The 24,542-nt window shown below is 37.3% G+C and overlaps 1 protein-coding gene across 1 annotated transcript; it reads left to right on the top strand.

Moving 5' to 3' along the window:
* Positions 1-14,293: 14,293 nt before the first annotated feature.
* LOC142446402 (olfactory receptor 8K5-like) lies at positions 14,294-15,238 on the top strand. The gene has a single exon (XM_075548151.1). It carries the CDS (start codon positions 14,297-14,299, stop codon positions 15,236-15,238), a length of 942 nt encoding a protein of 313 aa, XP_075404266.1. The 5' UTR covers positions 14,294-14,296.
* Positions 15,239-24,542: the final 9,304 nt, after the last annotated feature.

Raw genomic sequence — 24,542 nt, 5'->3', positions numbered from 1 at the left:
GGAATGAGAAATGAATACGGATTAAGAAATATTTTTGCATTTTTGGTTTGCCCCTGGATGAATGGTGATAATGTAAGATAAATATGAGGAAAACTGGTTTAAGGTGAAGTTGATCAATATGGTAAACAGGTTGTTCATTGGAAGCCTCTGAAACATTTAAACAATTTGTTAGGGAGCCATTAATTAAGTCTTTAGATCATGAGTTGGCTGGAGTGTAGATAATGAAGAAACATCAATCTAATATCTTAAATATTCAGTACTGCTATTGCAGAGTTTGTTCAAGTTAGTTAGTTCAACAAACATAAACATATTTTCATATATTTTAAAGGCAGAACATTAAAATGCAGAGTTTTCCACTGGAGGAAGCTTCCTCTGTTGAGTCCAAGGGGAATTCTTAATCTCTTCTGCTGTTTCATCTTGATTCCTTGGAGATATACATACATGATTTGACATTTATGATCCCCAATATCTGTTGGCTTAATCTTCCTATTTTATATCTTGCATTTGATTACTGCACTGATTCATTAACATAAAGAAAACAACTTCCTTCCAATGCGATTACAAGTATAGGCACAAAGCTGAAATTTTACAACACTTATTTTTAAGAAGATGCAATCCTTGATAAGTATGATATAGTGTTTTTATAATCCATCTCAAGTTTTGATCTTCGTTATAAATAACTGCTCTTAAACAAATCTAAATCCTTTTTCACATAGAGGCAATCTTTCGCTTTTGATATTTTTGTATTTCTGCATCATATATTGCAGCCCATGATCCCAAAACATATTACACAGCCTGGACACAATACTTGGTTTAAATGTTATACAAGTGTTATTTGAATCGACATAAAACTCTGTGTCAAAAAAATTTAATTGAAATGGCTCATTTTAAAATACAAATTTTGGATCTTAAAAGGTCATTATGCAAACATAAGATACATATTTTGTCCTCACCTCTAGTGGAAAATCTACATATGGTTCCTAGTGATATGACTATATTTCCTAGGCCATGAGAGATAATGGACCTTTTAAATGTTTGCAGTCCTATATATGAAGCACAAATGATGGTTCTTTCCTTAATCTGTGGTTTACACGCTTGAGGCCATACATGAAGAGCCACCAGGGGCTGCTTCCTTAGCAAGTTCTCCCTCTACAAGTTGAACCAGGCACCCTTGAGGCCTTGTGGCACTCTTGGTCTTTTAGTAAACAGAGCAACATTGGTAACTAAGGGATGGTGTGATTAAAGTTCAGCTCTCAATGTAGTTCATTTTAATCTCAAGATAATTCATGCAAAAATAGGATATTGAAAAGTTCGGAACCAATGTCCTAGCAGTTAATGATTGCATCTTATATCTGAATAGCTATGTAGTGACAATACTATAAATATTGCTTTCATTAAGCCACTCTGTTTTTCTCCACTCTTCCTCATTTTCCTAAAATAATGACAATAGCATCGTCATCAGTTTAAGGAAGGAAATAAAGTGCAGCATGACACCACTAAAAAGCAACCGGCGTGTACTGGAATAAATATCCTTTAGTGCTGTGCTTTAGACAGGAAAGGGTAGAGAGAAATGGGAGTTACTCTCACTCACTACCATCGAGTTCATTATGATTCACAGGGACCCTATGAGATAGGTAGAACTGCCCCTTTTGTTTCCAAGACTTGCTTATTAAAAAAATTTTAATAGCATATAATTTTTAGATAATGCAATTTAATAATTCAAATACATCAGGACGGGCTGTCCAACCATCACCACTATCAATTTAAAGCACGGTATTCACTCTCGTACTCACCATCATTAGCTCCCCATTTCCCTCAACCTTCCCTGCCACACCCCCGAGGAGCAATTCATCCAGTTACTATCTCTGTCCTGAATTCCATATGCAGAACATCATGTTACAAAACTAACAGCAAAGACAATGTAAAATAGATAAAGGTCTCAATCGAAAGGAAAGAAGAAAATATCAAACCTAGGACAAATTTAACAGAATCGTGAGGGAGATGAGATGCTAGTGAGCTATATTTTAACCATCCTGCACCTGCAACAATCCACTTCCCAATGTGTCACCCATGATAACAAGGCTCTTCACACCCTTAATTCATGCTCAGAGGGGAGTCACCAGGGGCTTAATTCAAGTGTATTTTCCCTGCAGTTTAAAAAATAAAGATCATTTTATATGGGGCTCTTAAGGTTCAGAACATTTCATACATCAGTTGTATCACACATATTTGTGCATATGTTGCCATCATAATTTCTAAACATTTTCTACTTGAGCCCTTGGTATAAGCTCCTCTTTTGTCCCCCTCCCTCCATCACCTTCATACCCTCCTGAATCCTTGATCAATTATATATTGTTATTATTTCATATCTTATACTGTCCATTGTCTCCCTTAACCCACATTTCTGTGATTCACCCCCTGTGGGGGGAGTTGTATTCTTTATAACCAACCTTGTGATGGATTCCCCCTCTCCCACCTTCTCCCTCCCTAGCCACCACCTTACCCTCATGCAACCCTGAATATGCCTGATCTCCTCTTCACATCTCAAAAACCTGAAAAAGCTTTAAAATTGGTTGAAAGGGACAGCAAACGATGACATTACATTTTACCCTAACTGCATCAGCAAACGATGACATTACATTTTACCCTAACTGCATCAGCCTTGTCTGCGAGCAAGGCAACTCACATCCCTCAGCTCTGTTTAGACAGGATTCACCAGAGGTTTCATCCCTGTGTGGATCTGCAAATGCATTTTGGGCTACATTGTCATCTACAGCCTACTGCAAACTAGATGTTCACAATTCAACCTGTGATGTAATTCCCTCCTTTAGATTTGGATTGTATTGTATGCAACCCTTGGATCACATGGGCTGGTGTGCTTGTTCCATGTGCACTTAGTTGATGCCTCATTTAGATGGCTGCTTGATTGAAGACAAACTCTAAGACCTCACACACGATTCTTCCGATAGCTGGGCACCATCAAGTTTCTTCACTTTTCTCTAGCAAAGGGTCTCCTCATGCAGGCAAGCAGCAAGCAGGGTCATGTATTAAGAACAAATGGCTCTTCGATTAGGGCTAGAATTAAGTGCAAACTCCAAACCCATTCATACATCAGTTGTATATATTTCTCTGGGTCAACTTAGAGACATCATTGCTTTGTCACAGTGACTGTAGGTATTTATAAGTCTATCAACAGTGGATAAGAGTCTCTATCTCAGCAAACCTTTGGGAGAATTTTCTGTTTTCAGGTTTTTGTTTTGTTGTTTTTCATTTGGCTACAGCAATGGGCATTAGGTGGTAACTCTTAGTAGTTTTGACTTGCATTTCCCAAATGGCTAATTCTTGAAGTACTTCCTCGTGTGTTTATTAGCCAATCAAGTGTCAATCTTTGTGAATCATCTATTCATATTTTTGTCCATATTCTCAGAGGGCTATTAGCTGTTTATTGTTTTGTTTTGTTTTGCATGTGATAATCTTGTAAAATTAAGTAGATTTTAGTAATTAGTTCTTTGTTATTTCATTACTAAATATCTTTTCCCAGTCTGGGAATTTTCTTTTTACATTTTAATAATATGTGTCGTGTCAAGGTACATGAGTGTTTCCTTTTAAATAAGTCTATACTTCTATTTTATCTTCAAAGGAGTGTGTGTAATTTGTTAATTATTTTTCTCATTGATGATCTTGATAACTTTGGGTTTTACATTTAGATCTTTGATTCACTTTGAGTTTGTTTTTCTGCATGAGTCTTGCTTCATACTTCTGCTGGAGGATATGCAGTTTCTCCTGTGGGGAGAATAGGGTCCCCAACAAATCATCACAGGTCCGGTAGGTGCAATTGTACAGTGACAATAAGGATTATAGTAAAGTCATAGAGAGCATGAGAGGTAGAGGAGAGATTGGAATAATGGAATCAGACACAGTTCATGATAGCATGGTCACCTTAATCCGACTTGGTGGTCCTCGAGGGGGGAACCCAGCTCGAGAGCAGGAGGGCCCTTACTTTATTGCTAACCAAGGGTTATTTCTCCTTCAGGGGGCATCATTACAGGTAAACACACATCACAGGAAGGGGCAGTACAACAGGCATACACATCATAGGAAGGGGATGTATGATAGCCATTAAGCGTGACAGGAAGGGGATGAGTGAGGGGTGTGCCCATAGGAATGGAAAGGTCTGGGGGTATACATGTGACAAGATGGGCAGACCCTAGATTCATGATGGCAGCCTAACCTTGGTCATCTTAGGGCAGGTTTGACCTCTCTGGGGTCTCCTACAAGTAAACAGACAAGTACTATCCTTATCAGAAGATGGGCCCTACTTGTTGTGGAATAAACAGTGGTGTCTGCTTGGTCTAGATGGCTGATAGCTCTTAGGGAGAATGACCACTGATCTATTCCTGATGACCTCCAAGTGTATAGTCATTTGCAAGCAGCTCAGTTTGGCATAGATTTGGGGGAGATAACTTGGGAGAAATCCTTCTGTTTCCCACATTCTCCAATATCATTTATTGAAGAGGGATTCTGCTTCCCATTTTAATTTTGGGGCTTTGTCAAAAATAATTTGTATGACGATGTTTTTAATTCTCTCTGTCCTTATCCATTGGTCTGTGTGTCAATCATTATACAGTACCAGTCTCTTTTAACTGTAGCGGTGTAGTAAGTTTGAAGTAAAATTTTTTGAGGATCTCTTTGTCTATCCTGTGCTTCTTTCCTTTCCATATGAAGTTGATAATCATTTTCTTCCCATTACTTGAAGAATGATGCTGTGACTTGTATGGGTTTGTATGTAATCTGTATATTGTTTAGGTAATGTTGACGTTCTCATATTTTGGGTAAAATTGACAGTATTCTGTCTACCAATCCATGAACAGTGGATATTCTTCCATTTGTGTAGATATGTTCTAGAGACTTGTAAGATTCTTTAGATTTCTTCATATAGGTCTTTTTGGTTTGCTTGCTTAGGTTTATTCCTGTATATTTCACCTCCTGCATGGCTGTTGTGAACAGTATTGTTTCCTTGATGCTTTTTTTCAGCGCTCCCACGTGTAGTGTGTAGGAAACCAATTGATTCCTGCTAGCTAATCTTGTATCCTGCTACACTACCAACCCCCTATTGTTTCCAGTAATCTTGTTGTGGACACCTTGTGATTCTCAATATATAAAATCATATCGTCTGCAAATAGTGAGAGTCTCCCTTCTTCTTATCCTAGTAGTACTCCCTTGATTTCTTGTCAGTGTCTTATTGTACTGCTAGGGCTTCCAGCAGAATGCTGATTAAGGGTAGGGATAAGAAAACTTGTTGTTGGGTTCCCTGACTCATTGGAAATGTTTTCATCTGGTCTCCATTGAGTGTAATTTTGGCTGTTGGTTTTTCATATATGAATTTTATAGTGTTGAGAAATGTCCCTTCTGTTCCTATCTTCTTCACAATTTTTATTAGGAATAGGTATTGAATATTATCTAATACTTTTTCTCCATCAATTGGTATGATCATATGGTACTTGTCTTTTTCCTTTTTAAAATGGTGGATTATTTTATTTGTCTTTCTACTGTTGAACCATCCCTGCCTCCCTGGTATGAATCCCACTTGATCATTATGTATTACTATGGTTTTTTATAAATTGTTTGATTCTATTAGCCAAACTTTTGGTGAGAATCTTTGCATTTATGATCATGGGAGATATAGGTCTATTGTTCTCATTCCTTGTGGGGCCCATGCTCTGTTTTGACATCAGAGTTATGTTGGCTCCAAAGAATGAGTATGGGAGTTTGTTGCCCTTTCTATGCTCTGGAAGAGTTTGTGTAGGATGGGTGTCTCATATGGGGCAGCTTGAATTTCTCCAATCAGACCTGTGGGGCACAAAATTGAGTAGCTGGGAATAGGAACATCTGTTCAAATATTAACCTAAAGGCTGGGAGTTTGAATGTCCCAATTTATGCCAAATATTTTGCAGTGGCAAAGATTAGAATCAAGTAAACCCATTTGAGCATATCTGCTCTGTAACACATCGGGCTGCCATGAGTAAAATTCTACTTCATTGCCGTGAGTATGGTTTAGTGTGATATCTATTTCACATGAATTAGTTTCAATACACACACACATATAAGAGGGTCTCTTATGTACTTAAATATAGTAAGGTCAAAACAAAACTATGGCATGATACTATCATTTCTTGCATCATAGTTTGTAAATATTTCAGTTTACCTGGGATTTAATTTACATCTGATTTATTTGCTCTTGTTACATTTCCTTGGTGCCCATGCTTGTGAGTCTGTGGCATCATGTAGACGTCGAGGAGACAATGCGGATAATTTGTGTTCTTTTGTTCCATTTCTGGAATTGCTCCTTAACTCTACTCACTGGGGAACGTGTGGAGCATGGTTGATAATTAGCAGGAGCATCAAGGCATTTTAAAAATTCTCTCTGATGATTTGAGATATAATTATTTAATTACATAAACACAATTCCCAAGTGAATAACAGACAAGGAAATGTGGAGTCTATAAATTCTTTGTTATATAGAGAGAGGAACAGTTACTTGGGGGAAATTTTTCACTTCTCCCTGAAAGCTAACCAGGTAAGAATTGTCTTTCATTCTTATTATCACTTAACTTTGGATTTTTTTTAATCCCTGGATTCTGACTGTTGATTCTTATGATCTCTCACATCTGAACACCTTTAAGGCACTACAAGCATTTCCTTTGCTAACTGGGGTTCCCTGCGTTCTTAACTTGTTTTCTGATTTAAAGGTCTATTAATTATGCATGTCCCCCTATTAAAACAAGTTTGCATAAACTAGTTACTTTGTTGTTGTTGTGAAGTGCCATTGAATTGGCTTCCACCCATAGTGGCTCCATGCAAATTAGAACAAAGCACTGTACTGTCGCGTGTTAGCCTCACAATTGTTTCTATGCTGAAGTCCATTGATGAAACCACTGTCCTTCCACTTCACCAAACATGACTTCTTTCTGCAGGGACTTGTTTCTCCTGACAAAAAAAAATGTCCTAAGTACTGGCCCTACATACTACAAATAAAGAGTTATTTATTCCAAGTGAAAAGTTCATCTCTCTTACAATAGAACCTTGTAATATGGGGGCTGTCACATTATTTTTTTAAGACATTCAAGTATACTTAATTTCAGACACAAAGGATGAATTTTCAATGTGGGTATTTTCATATCATGTTTTTTTATTATCAAGATAATTTTCTCTGAAAATTTATTTGGCTGTGCCTTTAACATAAGTATGCAGCATACAGTATGTGATAAACTGTACATCATTTAAGGATAGCATATCCATTGCAAAATTGCTTTTCTGTCATTGGCATGGTTTTAATGGATTGTTTGGTTTAATGTGTTCACCTTGGTGCACAGCTTACTGATAGGTCAGACTTTTTAAAAATGATATTTTAAATAGACTGGGTGGATTTACATATAGTATATGCTCTTTGGCTGCAGAATTATGGAAAACTCACTGAACCCCAAATAATTCCACCTGATTTCACTATAATTGCATTCTTTCTTCCTTGGCCTGCCCTAATGGTTATCACTAAACGTAGGTATTTAAATGTGTTAAGGACTGGCACAGATCAAAATAAAAGAGGTGAGAACAAGTTCTAGATACTTTGTCCCACAGAAGGAGGGTGAGATGATCGAATTATTCAGACATCCTCAGGAAGCGCACTAACTGACTGTGCCATGTGGAATTGATTCGTTACACATTAGGTGTGTGTCGAGGACTTTCAAGTGGCAGAATTCGTACTGAGGTCTGTATTCCTGTGATCAATACATGATAGCAGGTCCTAGGATGAACAAATGGCAAATTGGAATGTCAAACAACAGACTTTTTCTTTTATGTAGAAAGAAAAAGTGAAACACACTCACTAATCTCCATTTGTCCTGCACTCATTCTGTTGAGTCAGGCTGGAAAATTTGACAACAAATATGATCAGATTATTAATATTCTGCTAAGTTCTAGTATGTTTTGGAAGCCTAAAGATTAAAATGTACAGAAGCAGACACATGCTGGAAATGGTTCTGGACTGAAGTTAACCCAGGTTATAGGATTAATACACTCAATAGACATTCAAGCAAACATTCATAAGAAAATAATCTTGTTGGAGGTCCCTGAGATGGTTAGTGTTAATTCTGCCTACTAACCCTCTCCATCTTGCATTTTGTACCACTGAGTATTTTGAATGCCCTCAGCTGTCACCTTTAAAAATCTGATGGATTGGGTTTTTTAATTTTTTAAAAAATCATCTTATTGGGGGCTCATACAATTCTTATCACTATCCATACATACATCAATTGTGTCAAGCATATTTGTCCATTTATTGCCATCATCATTCTCAAAACATTTGCTTTCTACTTGAGCCCTTGGTATCAGTTCCTCATTTTCACCCTCCCTCCCTCCCCATTCCCCCCTCCTTCATGAACCCTTCATAATTCATAAATTATTATTTTGTCATATTTTACACTGTCCTACATCTCCATTCACCCACCTTTCTGATGTCCATACCCCAGGGAGAAGGTTGACTGTAGATTCTTGTTACAAAAATGAAAAAAAATTTAAAAACCACCAAACTCATTACCATCAAGTTGATTCCAATTGATAGTGACCCTATAGGACATTATCATCAAGTTGATTGCAACTCATAGTGACCCTGTAGGACTGCCTCTGTGTAACTCTTTAAGGGAGCAGAAAACCATCTTTGTCAAACAATTTTGGACTACCGACCTTGTGGTTTAGCAGCCCAAGGGGTAAACACTACACCACTAAAGCTCCTTTGATCTTCATTAGTAAGTGGTAATGGTTCAGGTCCTCCTTGCCTTCAGCAAGTAGTGTTACCTACATATCACAAGTTGTTGATGACTAATCCTCATGCTACTTGCTTCTTCATATAGTACAACTTCTCAGTTTAACATAAAGACTGAATAGGATATGTGAAAGGACATAACTTTAATGTATACTTTCCTGGTGTTAAATCATTCAGTATACACCTGTTCTCTCTCAACAACTGACTCTTTGTACATGTATCAGCACAATGAAGTATTCTGGAATTCCCATTCTTCCCAAGATTATCCATAGATTATTACACTCTACCTAGTCAAATGCTTTAGCATAGCCACTGAAACACATGTAAACATCTTTCTGGTATTCTCCACCTTGAGCCAAGATCCATCTGGTGTCAACAAAGATATCCCTCATCCCAGGTTTTCTTCTGAAACCTATTTGAATTCTGGAAGTTCATTGTCAATGTTTTGGGTCAACCATTGTTGAATGGCTTTCGATAGAACTTTATTTGCACGTGATATTAATGATATTGTGTGATAATGTCTTAATGCTTTTAAGTTAAATATTAGGATGGTTAAGTATTTGAAAACCAATGAATCCAAACAATTTTTAGAATAAAAAAACTACACAATCATTCTAATAATTGAAATAAAAGTGTTCACCATTTAAAAAAATTATTGATGCTTGTGGAGTCCTTGTTTTCCTGGAGGGACCCAGAAAATGTGAGCAGTTGTCATGATAATTCATGGGAATGAGGTTACAGGAGCCACACTACCTCCAATCAGACAACTTCAACTTTGATTTTTTTTAATTTTCCATGTAAAACTAGATACAATAGAGTGACAGCTAACATTGATATATTTTCAGGGCATAGTAGCATTCTCTTTAATTTCAGCATTGTGTAATTATAGAAATAGACAATTGTACCTCCTGTGATCTAATATATTAACAAACATTTAAAAATACCACCTTGCTTCCAACATCAACTTAATTTTATACTGAAAGTTTTAAAGTACATTTAAGTAAGTACTCCAAATTTTCACATACCCATATAATTTAGGAGACATGAACCCAGGTTTACATTTGGAAACATATAAAAATGATACTGCTTTCTTTTAAAATAGAGTTATAAATGCAAACCAAGCTATAACTAAATATCTTAAATAGAAAATGGAATAAAACATTTAAAATCTTCACATGTTGAAAAGTCACAAATGACATAAAATCCATAAACATGACATATATATTAATTAATTTTAAGATCCATCAAGAACTACTCGGTAGTGGTGTTAGAGTTGTCCTGGAAGTGATTTATTTACCAAACGGATACTACAACTTAGAGATATACATATTGATTTTCAACGATCTAAATATACCTGCTAAATATAAAAACACCTATAATTATAATTTCTTCTTAGCTGTGTCCCCAAATGCTTACAAATAGCCTAAACATACAAAAGGTACAATAGAACTTAAGGCAGACTGGAAAGTGACAGAGCAGTCTTAAAAAATATCTTAATTTATAATTTTTACAATGGTATATCAGGATGGCAGCACATTGCTTATCTAAGGTCTTTTAAGAGATCAGTACAAATTAGAAACCCTAACCTTTAAATTTTGTGAGCTTCACATTATTTTTACCTCTTTCTTAGAAAATATCAAATTCTAGGCTCACACATAATCCTAGCTCCAATGTAAGAACAATTAGTTGTTATGACATTGCCTAGCTTGAGACTTGTTTACACAGGAAAACACTGAAGATATTGGTGCCACACAAAGTGTGGTGAAATTAGATTGGACTCACTATGCCAAAGTGTGGTGAAATCAGATGGTAGTGAGCTATCAGAAAGAATAGAATCTGTTGTCTTTTATGCTTGGTTGCAAGCAAGCAGCTGTGTAAGTGAGACATCAACTAATCCCACATGGAGGTGGAACACGAACCGCCATGATGTAAGGTCTGTAACTGATATGTTGTCCAAATCCAAAGGAGGGAATGGCATTAGAGTTTAAATGGTGAAAATCTGGTTTCAAAATCGGTAACAGTGCCTATGGATCACCTTGGAAACCCCAAATTTGCAAGATCTACACATGGAATAAGACTCTGACCATAATTACCCTCTCACCGTAATTCAGGGGTGGGAGTAACCTGGTTATCAGAAAGAGTGTTGGAGAGATGATTATCATAGATTAAAATGATAAATTTGACTGAATGGTTAAAACCTAGTCATTGGATCTCTCTTTTGATACATTTTAGGTTAAATTGCTTTTTAATACTTTCTCTTTCCTTCAATTTGGAACTTATCTTGGTCGTATTTTGTTATTTGGGGTAACCTTCTTTGCTTTCTGTTTGTTGTTTTTCTATAGAGTTGGGCATAGGAAACCCAGGATGGGTGAATCTATAGAAATAATAAGTAGAATAGGGTCCCTGGAGTAACAGTAGGGGAGGGAGTGAAGTAGTTAGAGATGGTGGAACACTGATTGATATGACTGAACTACTGAATGGTATGATACTTGCATTGTGTCCAAATGATTTGGGGAATATATCATGGGAAAATTTGTTAAAAGAGAGTGTGATATTCTCTTTGAAGTATAATATTCCTTTTGAATGTATATTTTGAAGCCCCATTTGAATGTCCTAAGCAAGACTAAAGAAAACTCAAGGTTCTGGACTTAGCTGGCCCCTGCTGTACGGATCTATGTATCTAAACCTCTCCGTGTTTCTGGAGCTTAGTTTATTGACTTGTAAAAGAATGCTGTATTGCCTAATGTGTTGGGTTGTGAGAATAAAAATATAGACATGTAGGTGGCATCCTTCTGAAAACTGCCAAACAAAAGTGAATTTAAGCTGACCTCCAGGAGGACCAGGATTAAATACCTTTGTGAAACAATCAAGATAAATAAAAGCACTGTAATTCAAGAAGAAAAATGTAAACAAAATAAAAATACCGAAACCACACGCGATATCTAAAACCATATTCTGAGTATTCAAAACACAAACAAAAAAACAAAACAACTGATGGTGTGTTATAAAAAATACTGTATATTATCTATGTAGAAACATTTATCCACTCCTCAGTTATCAATAGACAGTTCCTAAATAATGACCTTAATTATGATTGCTACATTCCTAACACTAATAATATCTTTCAGCACTTGTAGGTCAGTTAGAGCAGGAAAATATGGTTCTAATGTAGCTTGACTTTGGTGTAAGGAACTCGTGTGGCAAGAGTGAGGTAAACATTGAACTACTAGCCTTAAAGTCTACCAGTTAGAACACTCCAGCTGCCCCACAGGAAAACAGGATGAGACATGTGATTTGTTCTTGAGAAAGTTGCAGACCGGGAAACCCACAAAGAGTAATTCTACTCTGTCCTGTAGCATCACTGTGAGTTGGAATTGACTCAATGACCATGGATTTGGGATTTGCTGAAAGAAAAGACTCAGAGTTTTTTTTTTGATTGAAGGACTGTATGTTCAGCAAATGTAGATGGTTGTTATGAAGTCATTGTGAATAGGAGTTGATTCAATGCACACTGGTATATCCATTGACTTGGGATTGCTGACTGAAAGGGTGCCACAGTTCAGGTCCATTAGATGTTCCATGAGAGAAGGCTGAGACAGATTTTTTCTGTAAAGATTTACCATTGCAGTAATCTTCTGGAAACCCTGCTACCCAGTTCAGTAAGGTCACTAAGATTCAGAATTGAACCCTTGGCAATTTAAAAATTATTATTATTTTTCATGTCTTCCCTTATTCGATGTCTCCCTTTACCCTCTTGCCTTTTGCCCATCCCCCTAGGAGGTGATTATAGGTAGGTCACTGTGACTGCTTCCTCCTTTCTCTCTCCCCTCCCCCTTCCCCTCCTGGTACGGCTACTCTCAATATTGGGCCTGAGGAGTTTATCTGTTCCACATTCCCTGTGTTTCCAGCTCTCATCTGTACCCATGTTAATTCTCTGGTCTAGCCAGATTTGTTAGGCAGAATTAGGGTCATGATAGTGGAGGGGAGGAAGCATTAAAAAACAGAGGAAAGCTATATGTTTTATCATTGCTATTGCACCTTCACTAGCCTATCTTCTCCCCAAGACCATTCTGTGATGAGGAGCTGATAGCAAGGGCTCAAGCAGAATGAAAATTCTTTGAAAACCATGGTGGTAACACATGTACAAATGTGCTTGAGACAATGGATTGTGATAAGAATTGTATGCCCCCCCCCAATAAAATGAATTTTTAAATAGCAAATATTTAAAAAAAGGAGCATCAGAATTGACTCAGGCTTGTATCAGTTGTTTGAAAGCAGAACTTCAAACTTGTTTTTCCCAGTTCTGTCATGGCCTCACTAAATACAACAGAAGAACAACAAAACCCCCTATGCAGTGGCATTGCCACTATTCTGATGAACAGTGACCCTGCAGGGGAGGGTAGAAGTGATTCTGTGACTTTCTGAGATTGTAATTCTCCCTTTAAGACGCTCGTGGCTTTGAGCTGCTGACCTTGTGGTTAGTAGCTGACCTTGTGGTTAGTAGTAGCTCGAATACAGCAGTGTCCACCTCAAAGTCTCTGGCTGATCCCATTCTTTGAATGTGTGCAGTTCTCTCAAATCCTGGCAATATTCCAGTGTTATATTTCAGTACTCTAAGGGATCGCTCAACTCTTCCTCAGCTACCATTCTAGAACTCTGACCTGTCATTTTTTTCCCCATGTGGTTACTGAGATTAATCTTGCAAATTGGAAAAAAAAAGTGGGTAGGGAACTTGGAGGGCAATTGTGGGGACTATCTCTTCCTCTTTAGCCTTTTCCGTGATGACAGAAGCAGATCAAATTAGTTCCAAGACCTGCTGACGAGGCAAACCAATATGTCTGTAAATCAAACTTTATAACTGGGGACTGCTTATAATTCCTCATTTGGTGTTTCTCATTTATAATAATAAAAATCTTACTCTCCAAGAATTACACCTGAAAGTAACACATACTAGAACCCTAGGTCAGATTAACACTGGCTGTGGTTTTTACCCTAATGTGTCCACTTATCTGAGGCTGGATTCTCCATGGTCTGGCAGTCATGTAGTGATTTGATTTGGCAATCATCAAATGAAATTATTAATGATGCAGTGTGGCAATAATGCAACGATGTGCTCCACTTCCATTTTGTAACTTCATGTGGTCACTCTTCACTCCTGTATAATTCCATTTTTGCTTAATGACTTTGTTTTAAACCTAAGCACATTGGTAGGTGAGGTTTAGGTGTATTTTAGTGTGATAAATGTATATTCCAAAGTTGCTGAATTAATGTCATACTGGGTTTACTGAGTTTTCTATCCATCCTCCAGTTAGAGGTAGTAAAATCTTTTACACTTCTACTTTAGCTTAAATGTGCAGATTATTTTTTTTATTCTCGAGGATAAACAAAATGTCTTTGGTTGGTATACAATTAATATAATTTGTTTAGTAAATACCATGCACAAGCTAATGTCAACCTTCCCCTTTCTTCCTAGACTAAATGGGTCAACAGAATATATCCATACTGACTGAATTCATTTTAATGAGAATCACAAAGCGACCTGAGCTGCAGTTCCCACTCTTTGGCCTGCTTCTCATCATCTACATGATTACACTGACGGGCAATCTGGGCATGATCATCTTGACCAAGGTGGACTCCCGCCTACACACGCCTATGTATTTCTTTATCAGAAACTTGGCCCTGATTGATCTTGGAAATGCTACTGCTATTTATCCCAAGGTGTTAGCATGTTTAGCTTCCAATCAATATATCATATCCTATTATGCATGTGCAGTACAGATGGCTTTCTTCATTTTGTATATTATTTGTGTGCTTTACGTCCTGGCCTCCATGGCTTATGACCGTTTTGTGGCCATCTGTAACCCTCTGCTCTACAATGTCATCATGTCTCAGAGACTTTGCCATGTGCTCGTGGGCATTCCATACTTCGCCAGTACTTTTCAGTCGGTGTTCATCACCAGTAAGGTTTTTGCCTCGACCTTTTGTGGCAACAATGTGGTCAGTCATTTCTATTGTGACGATGCTGCCTTTATACCTTTGCTCTGCTCAAATGCCCGCGAAATTGAAATCACGATCATCATATTTTCAGGATTTAATGTGATTTCCACCCTCATGTTCATTCTCATGACCTACCTGCTGATTCTGATAGCCATATTTCGAATGCACTCTGCCGAGGGCAGGAAGAAGGCTTTCTCCACATGTGGGTCTCACCTCACGGTGGTGGTTGTGTTCTATGGGTCTGTGCTGTATATGTACCTGCAGCCTGAATCTGCTCACTCTTCTGATAATGAAAAAATAGCCTCTGTGTTTTATACTTTGTTCATCCCCATGCTTAACCCATTCATATACAGCTTAAGGAACAAAGAGGTAAAGAATGCCTTCCAGAGGGTCATTAAGAATCGATGCAAACTTTGTATTTAATATGAAATATTGTTATAATAAACTTGAAAATATACAAGTATCACTTGCAAGCACTGTACAGTAGATAATTGTACTCTCTTTTAATCCAGAGTAATGACAGTAAGAAGCACAGATAGTTTTCCTTACATTTACTGTATATTTACATGAAGAATAGCAATTAAAATTTTAAATTAAATGCACATTCCTTCCCAAAATTTGTTGTTGGTTATAAATAAGCGACCACATGATGATGGAAACATATTGTAAGTTCCTGGAGAAAATTATTACACATTTTCTTATTTACTTCTTCAAAGAACATGGATAATTTCATACCATTACAGAAGGAAGAAATACATGCCAGCAAGACAAATCATGGTAGGATAGATTTTTATTTTATATTTTATAGACACTTCATATTATAAGGAACCCTGGTGGGATTGCTCAGTAATGTTTACCGTGCCACCTGCAAGGTCAGCAGCTTAGTGAGAAAAAGATGGGCCCATCTGTTTGTGTAAAGCATCATAAATTCTGTATGTGTTCACTGTTGGGCAGAATTACTGATAGCAGTGAGTTTTTTTGTCTTAGCTTTTAAATATCATTCCAAAACATTGTGTTAATAAAACGAAAACCAAACCCATTGCCAATGAATTAATTGTGAGTCACAGGCACCCTTTATAGGGATTTGGAGACTGTTAATGTATACCAGAAGAGCTAACCTGTCTTTTTCTTTTACAACACCTACTATGGATTGAGGACATTTCTATTTGTCACTCAATCCTTACCTGAGAGCTCCACCATATTCATTAGTAGAGAATGTTTAAAAGGGTTGTGTTAGTCCTGGTGGACTACAGAAAGAAACTCATAGACACTCACATGGATTTAAAAAACAACATTATATAAAAGAGCAATTGTATATTGAGAAAACATCACAGCTCAGTCCAGATCAAGTCCATAAGTCTGATACTACCCCACAGGTCCTATTCCATTCTGTAAATTCCCCTTCTGACTCACAGAGTACATGCGCTGACACTGAATTCAGAAGATCACAGCCCAGTGGATGGAAAATTTTGTGAATCCAGTGGTGGTGGAGGCAGCTCAGCTCTCTGGTGTGGGTCTCCATGTGACTCCTCCAACTCCATCAGCATAGTGTCATGTGGTTTGTCTGCAGGAATGTCTCACAGAGAGAGTGGGTCTGGGCAACATCAATGTCCAGATCAAGTCTGTAAGTCTGATATTATTCCATATGCTCCTTACCAGTCTATAAATTCCTTTTCACACTCACACAACACATGCAAGATTACCAAATGCAGGAGGATCCCAAGCCAGTTGATGGAAAATCTTGTGGATCAAGTGGTGATGGAAGTATGTCAGAGCTGGTGTGGGTCTCTCCATGGCTCCTCCAGCTCCAGGTTTCTAGCTCCAGCAGTATAGCTCCATGTAGTGTGCCTGCAGGAAGATAAAGCTGAGAGAGTGTTTCTGGCCTCCAGTGAGATATTTATCTCCATCACACCTCCAGATGAAGTCATCAAGCTGTGACCTGATTCACAGGCTAATCTCCATCCCCTCACTCCCAGTAGTCTCAAGGTGATACTAGATTTTTGTAACTACCACAAGTGTGGAGTGCTAAAGTCTAACTGAATTAATTAATTTCCTGAATTAAATGAATATTCTACATTTAATATAATAGACTAAAAGATACTTTTGCCATTAATTTACATTTTTGTTATTTGTTACTGTGTTGTCTCTGATGCATGGACAGTTTATGTATAAGAAAACAATACTTAGGGTTAGAGTTAGGGTTAGGGTTAGGGTTAGGGTTAGGGTTAGGGTTAGGTTAGGATAAAAGAAAAAGAAAACAATACTGTGGTGGTTACATAATCTATTGTCAGTTTGAGACTTACGAGTGACGGGCTGGAGTTTAGTCAGTCAATTAGCTCACAGCTTGGTGATGTTATTTGGAGGTGCTAAGAAGATAAATAGCTCAGTAGTCAGGGGGCACACAGACACTCCCTGAGAGATGATCCTCTTGAGAGTATACATTGAGCTACAGTAGGGTCCTGGAGCTGAAGGAGCCACATGGGGACACTTACCAGCCCTTATATACTTCCACTGCAATTGGATCCACAATGCTTTCCACCCACTGTCCTATGATTGACCCGCATTCTGTGTCATTGCACCTGTTACATGATTCTTACGAGGAATTTATAGGTTGCTCTCAGACATATGGGCTAATATTAGATTTATGGACTTGATTTGGACTGAGCTGGGATGCTTTTTCAATATTAAATTACTCTTGTATATAAAGCTCTTTCTTATACACATAAGAGTGTCTCTGGGTTTGTTTCTCTACTCTACCCTGATTAACACATTATGGTACCTTGGGCGTGCTGTACTAGAGAAACAGAATACAAAGATGGAGAGTGGATGTTTGTTTGACCTCTGCCTCATGGTAGTTTTTCTTCTTTGGTTAGCCAGAGGTCAGATATGGCCATGCAGTTTACTGGGTTGCTTTCTGGAAAGAATATTGGAAGTTAAAGTTTTGATGATTTAGTTTGGTTTTTGCTTTGGGTTATACCTGTTAGAAATGTTGAAAATGAATGTGATTAATGTATATTTTGAGCTCAGGGAACAAAATTGGCCCCTGAATTTCCCCAAGCTGCTAAGTCAAAATGGCTGACAGAAGGTCAAAATGGCTAACAGAAAGCTTGCCTCTGACTTGACACTGTCAGAGGCCTAATCCCATATTTTTAATCAATAGAATATGTCAATGAAGGATTAAGATAAATTCGATAAGGATTAACCTTGACTATTTTAAGAATTGAGTTTAGGATCTGATTCTAGTGTGTTTATATTGATTTCATCTTCTTATTGTTGTTGATATAATGATTGATAGGAATTATGGGAAAGTATGAAAATAGAGATTTTGTAAACCCAAACTCTTCATCCATTAAAAATTTGACTGCAAGGAAGGCTCTGAAAAGATAAGCCTCACCCAGTGATTTGGAGTACTCAGAACATTTGCATTCCAAGAGAGAGACTTGCATAAGGGTTGTTGACAGATTGAAGAAAAAGGGACTGTTTGGCTCTTTAAATCTTGAACTAGAGGTATTTGTCAGGAGCTGGAAAAAAATATGGAGTCCTGAAGAAACTCTGCTGCAGGACTGAACTCTTAAAGGGAGTCTGTGGGCAAGCTGAAATGCTTGCTAGGTGACCACCTGGATCCACTTTTTGAGTGGAGTGAGAGAAATGCATCAACAAAGAGATGGGTTGAATGTGGCCACTGACACCCGTCGACCTGGTTTACCAGAACTAGAGGAAAAGATGAGAGTGGATTGACTGGTTTGAAGTTCATGACCTAGCCCAATGGGGATAATCTTGTTGAGAATTTGTGATGGGGCTCATGGTCAAAAGGCAGGGCAGCCAATGGGCACCCTGGTGAGGCTAAGTGAGGCAGCCCACACTGAGTTGACCAGAATCCAACCAGATGAAGAGAAGCGTTTTGAGCTTTTGAACTAGTGAATATTGCTGCCGATTTCCTGGACAGCCTGTCCTGATTTGACTTTGCTTATGAATGAGGATTCACAAGTTTCCAACTGGAATGAAGATTCTTCACTTCAAAAAAACATGATTGTCTCCTCAGAGCCCTAGGTTGAAATAGGTGGCTGTATAGAAATTGCATACCAAAAATTGGGCGGATAAAGGCATGAAGTTGCTGGCTTACAAAGTTTCATACCTGGTGGATATAGACGTAGAATGATAGTGCAGGTGCTCACATAGGCAGAGGCTATTTCCATTTTGTTCAATTATAGAATGTTCTGTTTAAATGAGGCTTTGGCACATATTTAAATATATCATTTTAATTTTATCTTCTTAGGTACAGATAAAATTTTATTATTTTTTGTTTGAAAATTATATATGGCTAAAGAGTTGTGTGAAAGTTTTAAATGACAATTGGTGATCTGTTGTAGTTACTTAATCTGTTGTCAGTTTTAAATTTAAAACTGAAGGTGTGGAGTTTAGCCTGTCAATCAGGTCAGAGCTTGATGACCTCATTTGGAGACACTAAGGAGAAAATAGCTCACTAGAGGTGGGACACACACTCACTTCCTGTGAGACATTCCTGTGGAGAAGATGCATGGAGCTACTTTAAAGCCCTGGAGCTGAAAGAGCCACGTGGAGACCACTGCCAGCTTTTGGATAATCCAACTGCCACTAAATGCACAAGACTTTCTTCCCACTGCCCTGTGACATTCCTGCATTCGCAGTCATTGCATGTGTTCCATGAGTCTGAAGAAGAATTTCTAGACTGGCATATGGGCTAATATTGGACCTATGGACTTGATCTGGACTGAGCTAGGATGTATTCTCAATATTCAATTGCTACTGTGTTTAAAGCTCTTTCTTATACCCATTTGAGTGTCCCTGGATTTCTTTCTCTAGGTAACGCAGACTAACACAAGTTTATTTTCCTGTCCTTTGCCAATTTCAAGAGGAACTCTGATAGCATATTATGTTATAAGTTGGTCTTTTAATGCAAAGTTGATGGTGCAAACAAAGCAGATGCTCCTTTGGGGAAAGATGAGGTTTTCTGCTTGCTCCCTTAAAGACTTTCAATGTCGGAATCCCATGGGGATACTTCTACCCTTCCCTGTAGGGTTGCAATGAGTAAGAACAGACTCTATGAAAGAGAATTTGTGTTTGTTTGTTTATTGGTTTTTCTAACTTCGGGATTATTTGTATATTTTAGGCTGTTGTAGCATCTTAATCACTCTAATTTTTCATGTTTATACAGTGAAAATCTTTGGGGACAAATACTGGTTTTCTTTCAAATTTTTGTTCTTTTAAACAAATACCTTCTTGTCATTTTTTTAATCTCAGACACATAAATGAAGAGTATAATTACAAAAGAGAAATCTCAACCAACTACCACTGTCATTCAAAAGGAAAAATGTTCAATGTCTGCTTTGGTTTAGTATAGAATTAAATCTAATAAAAGTCTGTCACCTGGTAAACATGATGGCTTCTCAGACAAGCATGCAGATAGATTTGCTACAAAAACCACACTCTTTTCTACTCTGATTTTGGACTCGTCTCCACAGACATTTGTGCCACAAATCTGGAGATGCACCAGCATCAATACAGCAAGTGTGCATTTTCCTTTATTTCCTGGAAAACACTATCTGACAAAGCTAAAGCACATACACAAACAACCTCAATAATGAGACAGAAACATCATCAGAAATAACTTTTTTTAAGGAAATGTACCATGTTTTGGTACAGATGGAAGCAGGTTGTCCTTATATCAGCCCATTATTTCTGAATTATTCAATATTCTTGTTCAATATCCTTCCTTATTCAATATGCAACTTTCATGTGCATGCAAGTAATGGGAAATACCATGGCTTCATTCAGGAGTACCTTAGTCCTCCAAGAAACATCCTGGCTCCTCTTTTATATATTATATAGGTCTTTAGAAGGAGACTTTAAGTAATACATATCTATGTGTGTATTAGTTATGCTTTGTATTATGTATGTATTTGTATACTGTGACTTTACCTCTAGGAATAATAAAATTCATTTACTAAATTTTATATGTTTTCTACACATCCATGTGATTTTCACTTGCTGGAGCAACTACTGACACATCATACAAAACACCAACAGCCCCTTTTGGGTCAATGCTAAACAAATTGATGTTACAATACTAAGACATTAATCAAGGAGATATGTTCCACGTATCATATATCTAGCACTTTGGTTGTTTTTTGAATCTTGCGAACTGCATGTTAACTAATCTTGTCCTATTACGGTCTTTCTATAATCAGCTTGCACTTTTGAGTTATCGTTACCCTGCATACACGGGTGTGCAAGACTTCACAAAGTGAAGGGCAAGCATATAATCCTGTGGACCAGGGTTCACCTGATCCACATCATGAAGTTTCACTTGCCTCATATGCACGGGAAAGTTGGGCAATTCATAACAAACAATAAAGAATAATGGATGCATATAAATTATGGTGTTGTCAAAAAACTAGACATTTTAACTGTGAAAAAATAAATTCCAGGTATTTAAAATTTAATTACCCATCTGTGGTTTTTCTGTTACAGCAAGAAATGAAGACAGTGAATAAAGATCTAAAACAGTCTTCCCTTCTGTCATCTTCAGGCTGAACATTCACCAATAACCCTATGCCCTGACTGTTTTAGAACCCCACACTCTTCGCAGGTGGAGACATCTGGGAATCATTCCATTTGTAGCTCTCTCATCAGTCTCTTAACAGCTGTGGAGATTTACATTAGCTTTGCCTGGTCTAAAATTCAGCCTAAACTTGAAAAGGGACCGATTGTAGCTATAAAGAGCTTTATTTTACAGATACATTCCAATTCAATAATACCCAACCCGGCAAATTTCAGCTACTTCAACCTTCACCAAAGTCTGATAATTTTTTCCTCATTCCAAATTGCTTTTCTTTATTTAAGGTTCCCTGAAACCGGGATGTTCCAGAATTACATGGATGGTCTTCTTTCAAGTCACCACTAACACCATGGGATTCGGCTTACTTGTTCTCTGTTTCTTCTGAACAATATTCCTGTTGTATAATATCTGAATTTATTTTGTCTCCTGTATATTAATTTTACTAGCTTTTAACAAAACCATTTTATTTAGATGGAGTTATCAGGAATATGGACATTGACATTACTATATTCCATTACTCCATTGGACTAATGATGTCTGTGTGTCTGATTTTCATAATTCCCTTTCCTCCGCACCTGGAGGGACCAGTTGTTGTGCCTAGATCCTAAAAACAAAAAGAGAACAAGTTATCCTTGAGTCCACTCTGATTCACGGCAAACACATTAGTGTCAGAGTAGGACTGAGCTCCATAGTTTTTGGATTTTGATTTCTTTCCTTATGGCTAATATTTCTGGACAACAATGTAATGAATTCAGATATCTCTGGGTAGGTTTGAACTGACCACCATTTCTTAGGAATTGAAAAAATAGTGTAGAGCATCTGATTGAACTCTTCTCCCTTCACAAGGGTGAAGGAAAATCAACTCCATACAAGGTTGCAATGAGTTGGAATCAATTCAATGGCAGTGAGTATTTATCTATGCATCTATCTATCATCTATTAGTATTAGACTTTACTGAGCATCACACAACAGGGGAAAATTCTCATATTGGGACAATTATCATTGTAACGCCTTACATTACAACAATTCATAGTTATTTACCTCACTAAAGGAAAAGGTAAGTATACAAGTAACTCAAAATATTGCTAAAAAATCACATAAAATGTGTTCATCAAAAATATCAAAATGGGAAACCACTTATTTCTACATATTCTCCATTGAGCTCTCTACACATCCGCAAATGTCTCTGTCTTATCCTTCTCTGAAGGAGCCCTGGTGACATAATAGTTACGCATTGCGCTGCATGGTGGGTATGTCAACATCACAAACAGCTCCAGAGGGGAAAGACTAGTTTGCTACTCCCATAAACAGTTACAGTTTCAGAAACGCACAGGGGACACTATGAGTCAGCATACACCCCTGGGCAGAGATGGATTTTGAGGTTATCACTTCCCCCAATGAATTCTGTGCTCTTCGATTTCATACCTCTGTAAACAGTAGTTTGGGCACCCTCAAAGAACTCGGCGAGTCTCCTCTTTTTCCCTCACACTCTGCTTTCCAGAGCATGATGTCTTTCTCCAGAGATTGGTCTCTACTGAGTCCATGCCCTAAATACATGATATGAACTCTGCTCAACCTCAATTCTAAGGATGATTCTGGTTATATTCTTTCAAAATAGATTTGTTCATTCTGCTGGGTATAAGAAGTGTATTAAACTTCCTACAACGTCATCATATTTCAATGGCCTCAGTCTTTCTTATGTTTGCACTGTTCATTGTTTAACTTCCACATGTATTAGAAGTGATTGAGAATACGGTTACTTGAGTCAGGGGCACCTTATTCCTCAAAGTGACATCTTTGCTTTTTACTCATTAAAAGAAATCTTTTGCAGAAGATTTGTCCAATGAAACACATATTTTTATTTCTTGACCATGCTTTCCATTGATGTTTTAAATTCCAGAAATTTAGTTTTTAGTCAACTATGTTATGAGTACAAAAGTATATATTTTAAATGATTTATAATTGTTTTTCATCTTCATGTTGTTGTATTAAATATAAAATTAGATTTTCCAAATATTTGTATATTAACATATGTCTTTGATTTTGAGTAGGAATCAATCCAGAGCCTTTTTATCAATAAGTTCACACAAATTTGACAGTTTTCATTTAAAAATAAAATAATCTTTTAAATACAGATTGAAGCAGAAACATGATTATATATTTAAAATGGAAATTTAGATGATTTAAAAATATCTTAGTTACAAATGTTATAAATCTATAAACATAAAGTTTTGTGAATTAAATTTAAGACACGGCTCTTAAAGGTGTTCTAAGTAGCCCTGGTTGCTTACACCTTGCGGTCCTAATCACCAGGTCAGCTGTCCAAACATGCCAGCTTCTCTGAGGGAGAAATTTGAGACTTTCTGCACCTATAAAATTGACGACCGCAGAACCCTGAAAGGGCAATTCTACTCTGTATATTGATCACTCTGTGTTGGGATTGTCTCAATAGTATTAAGTTTGGTTTTCATTTGGTGAAAGGTATTCGTATACCAGAAAATAAATTACTAAATTGTAAAGTGCCGTAGATGAAATCCCCATTGTTTTGGACCCATAAATATTTGCTGACATTGCAAGGTAAGCTAGAAATGGATGAAGTGCAATAGGGTGATATGAATGTTAAGATAAAGTGTTTGAAATTGATTATAGATCAGAGACATGGAAGAGGCCAGAGAAATAAAGGTGCTGAAAACTTTAAGTTTCATTAAATTCATGTCATCTCCAACATTCTCTTTAAGAATATCAATATCCTACAAACATTCTTAGGCAAAACAGGGAAATGTTCTAAGGCAACCTTCCAAATGCTATGACCCTGCAGAGGGTTAGTGGTGCTACCTTAGGCCATGTTAGGCACTATGGCAGGTGACAGGAAGTTCCCTTGGCCATGAGGGACCACAGAGGTAGGCCAGTGGCTCCCCCACCACATGAAGCACTTTGGAAAGTGGGCATAGGTTATCTGTTCTTCATTTTTGGTACCCCCTTCAATTTGGGCAGAAGTAACATAGTTCATTTTTGGTAGCCCAATCATAAAATTATGTAATTGCTACTTCATAACTAATTTTGTTACTGTTATGAATCATAATGTAAATATCTGATATGCAGGATGTATTTTCATTGTTATAAATTGAA

This window comes from Tenrec ecaudatus, chromosome 4 (genome assembly GCF_050624435.1).
Source record: "Tenrec ecaudatus isolate mTenEca1 chromosome 4, mTenEca1.hap1, whole genome shotgun sequence".
NCBI lineage: Eukaryota > Metazoa > Chordata > Mammalia > Afrosoricida > Tenrecidae > Tenrec > Tenrec ecaudatus.
Note: the sequence above shows the minus strand (reverse complement) of the source record. Positions and strands in the feature narration are given on the sequence as shown.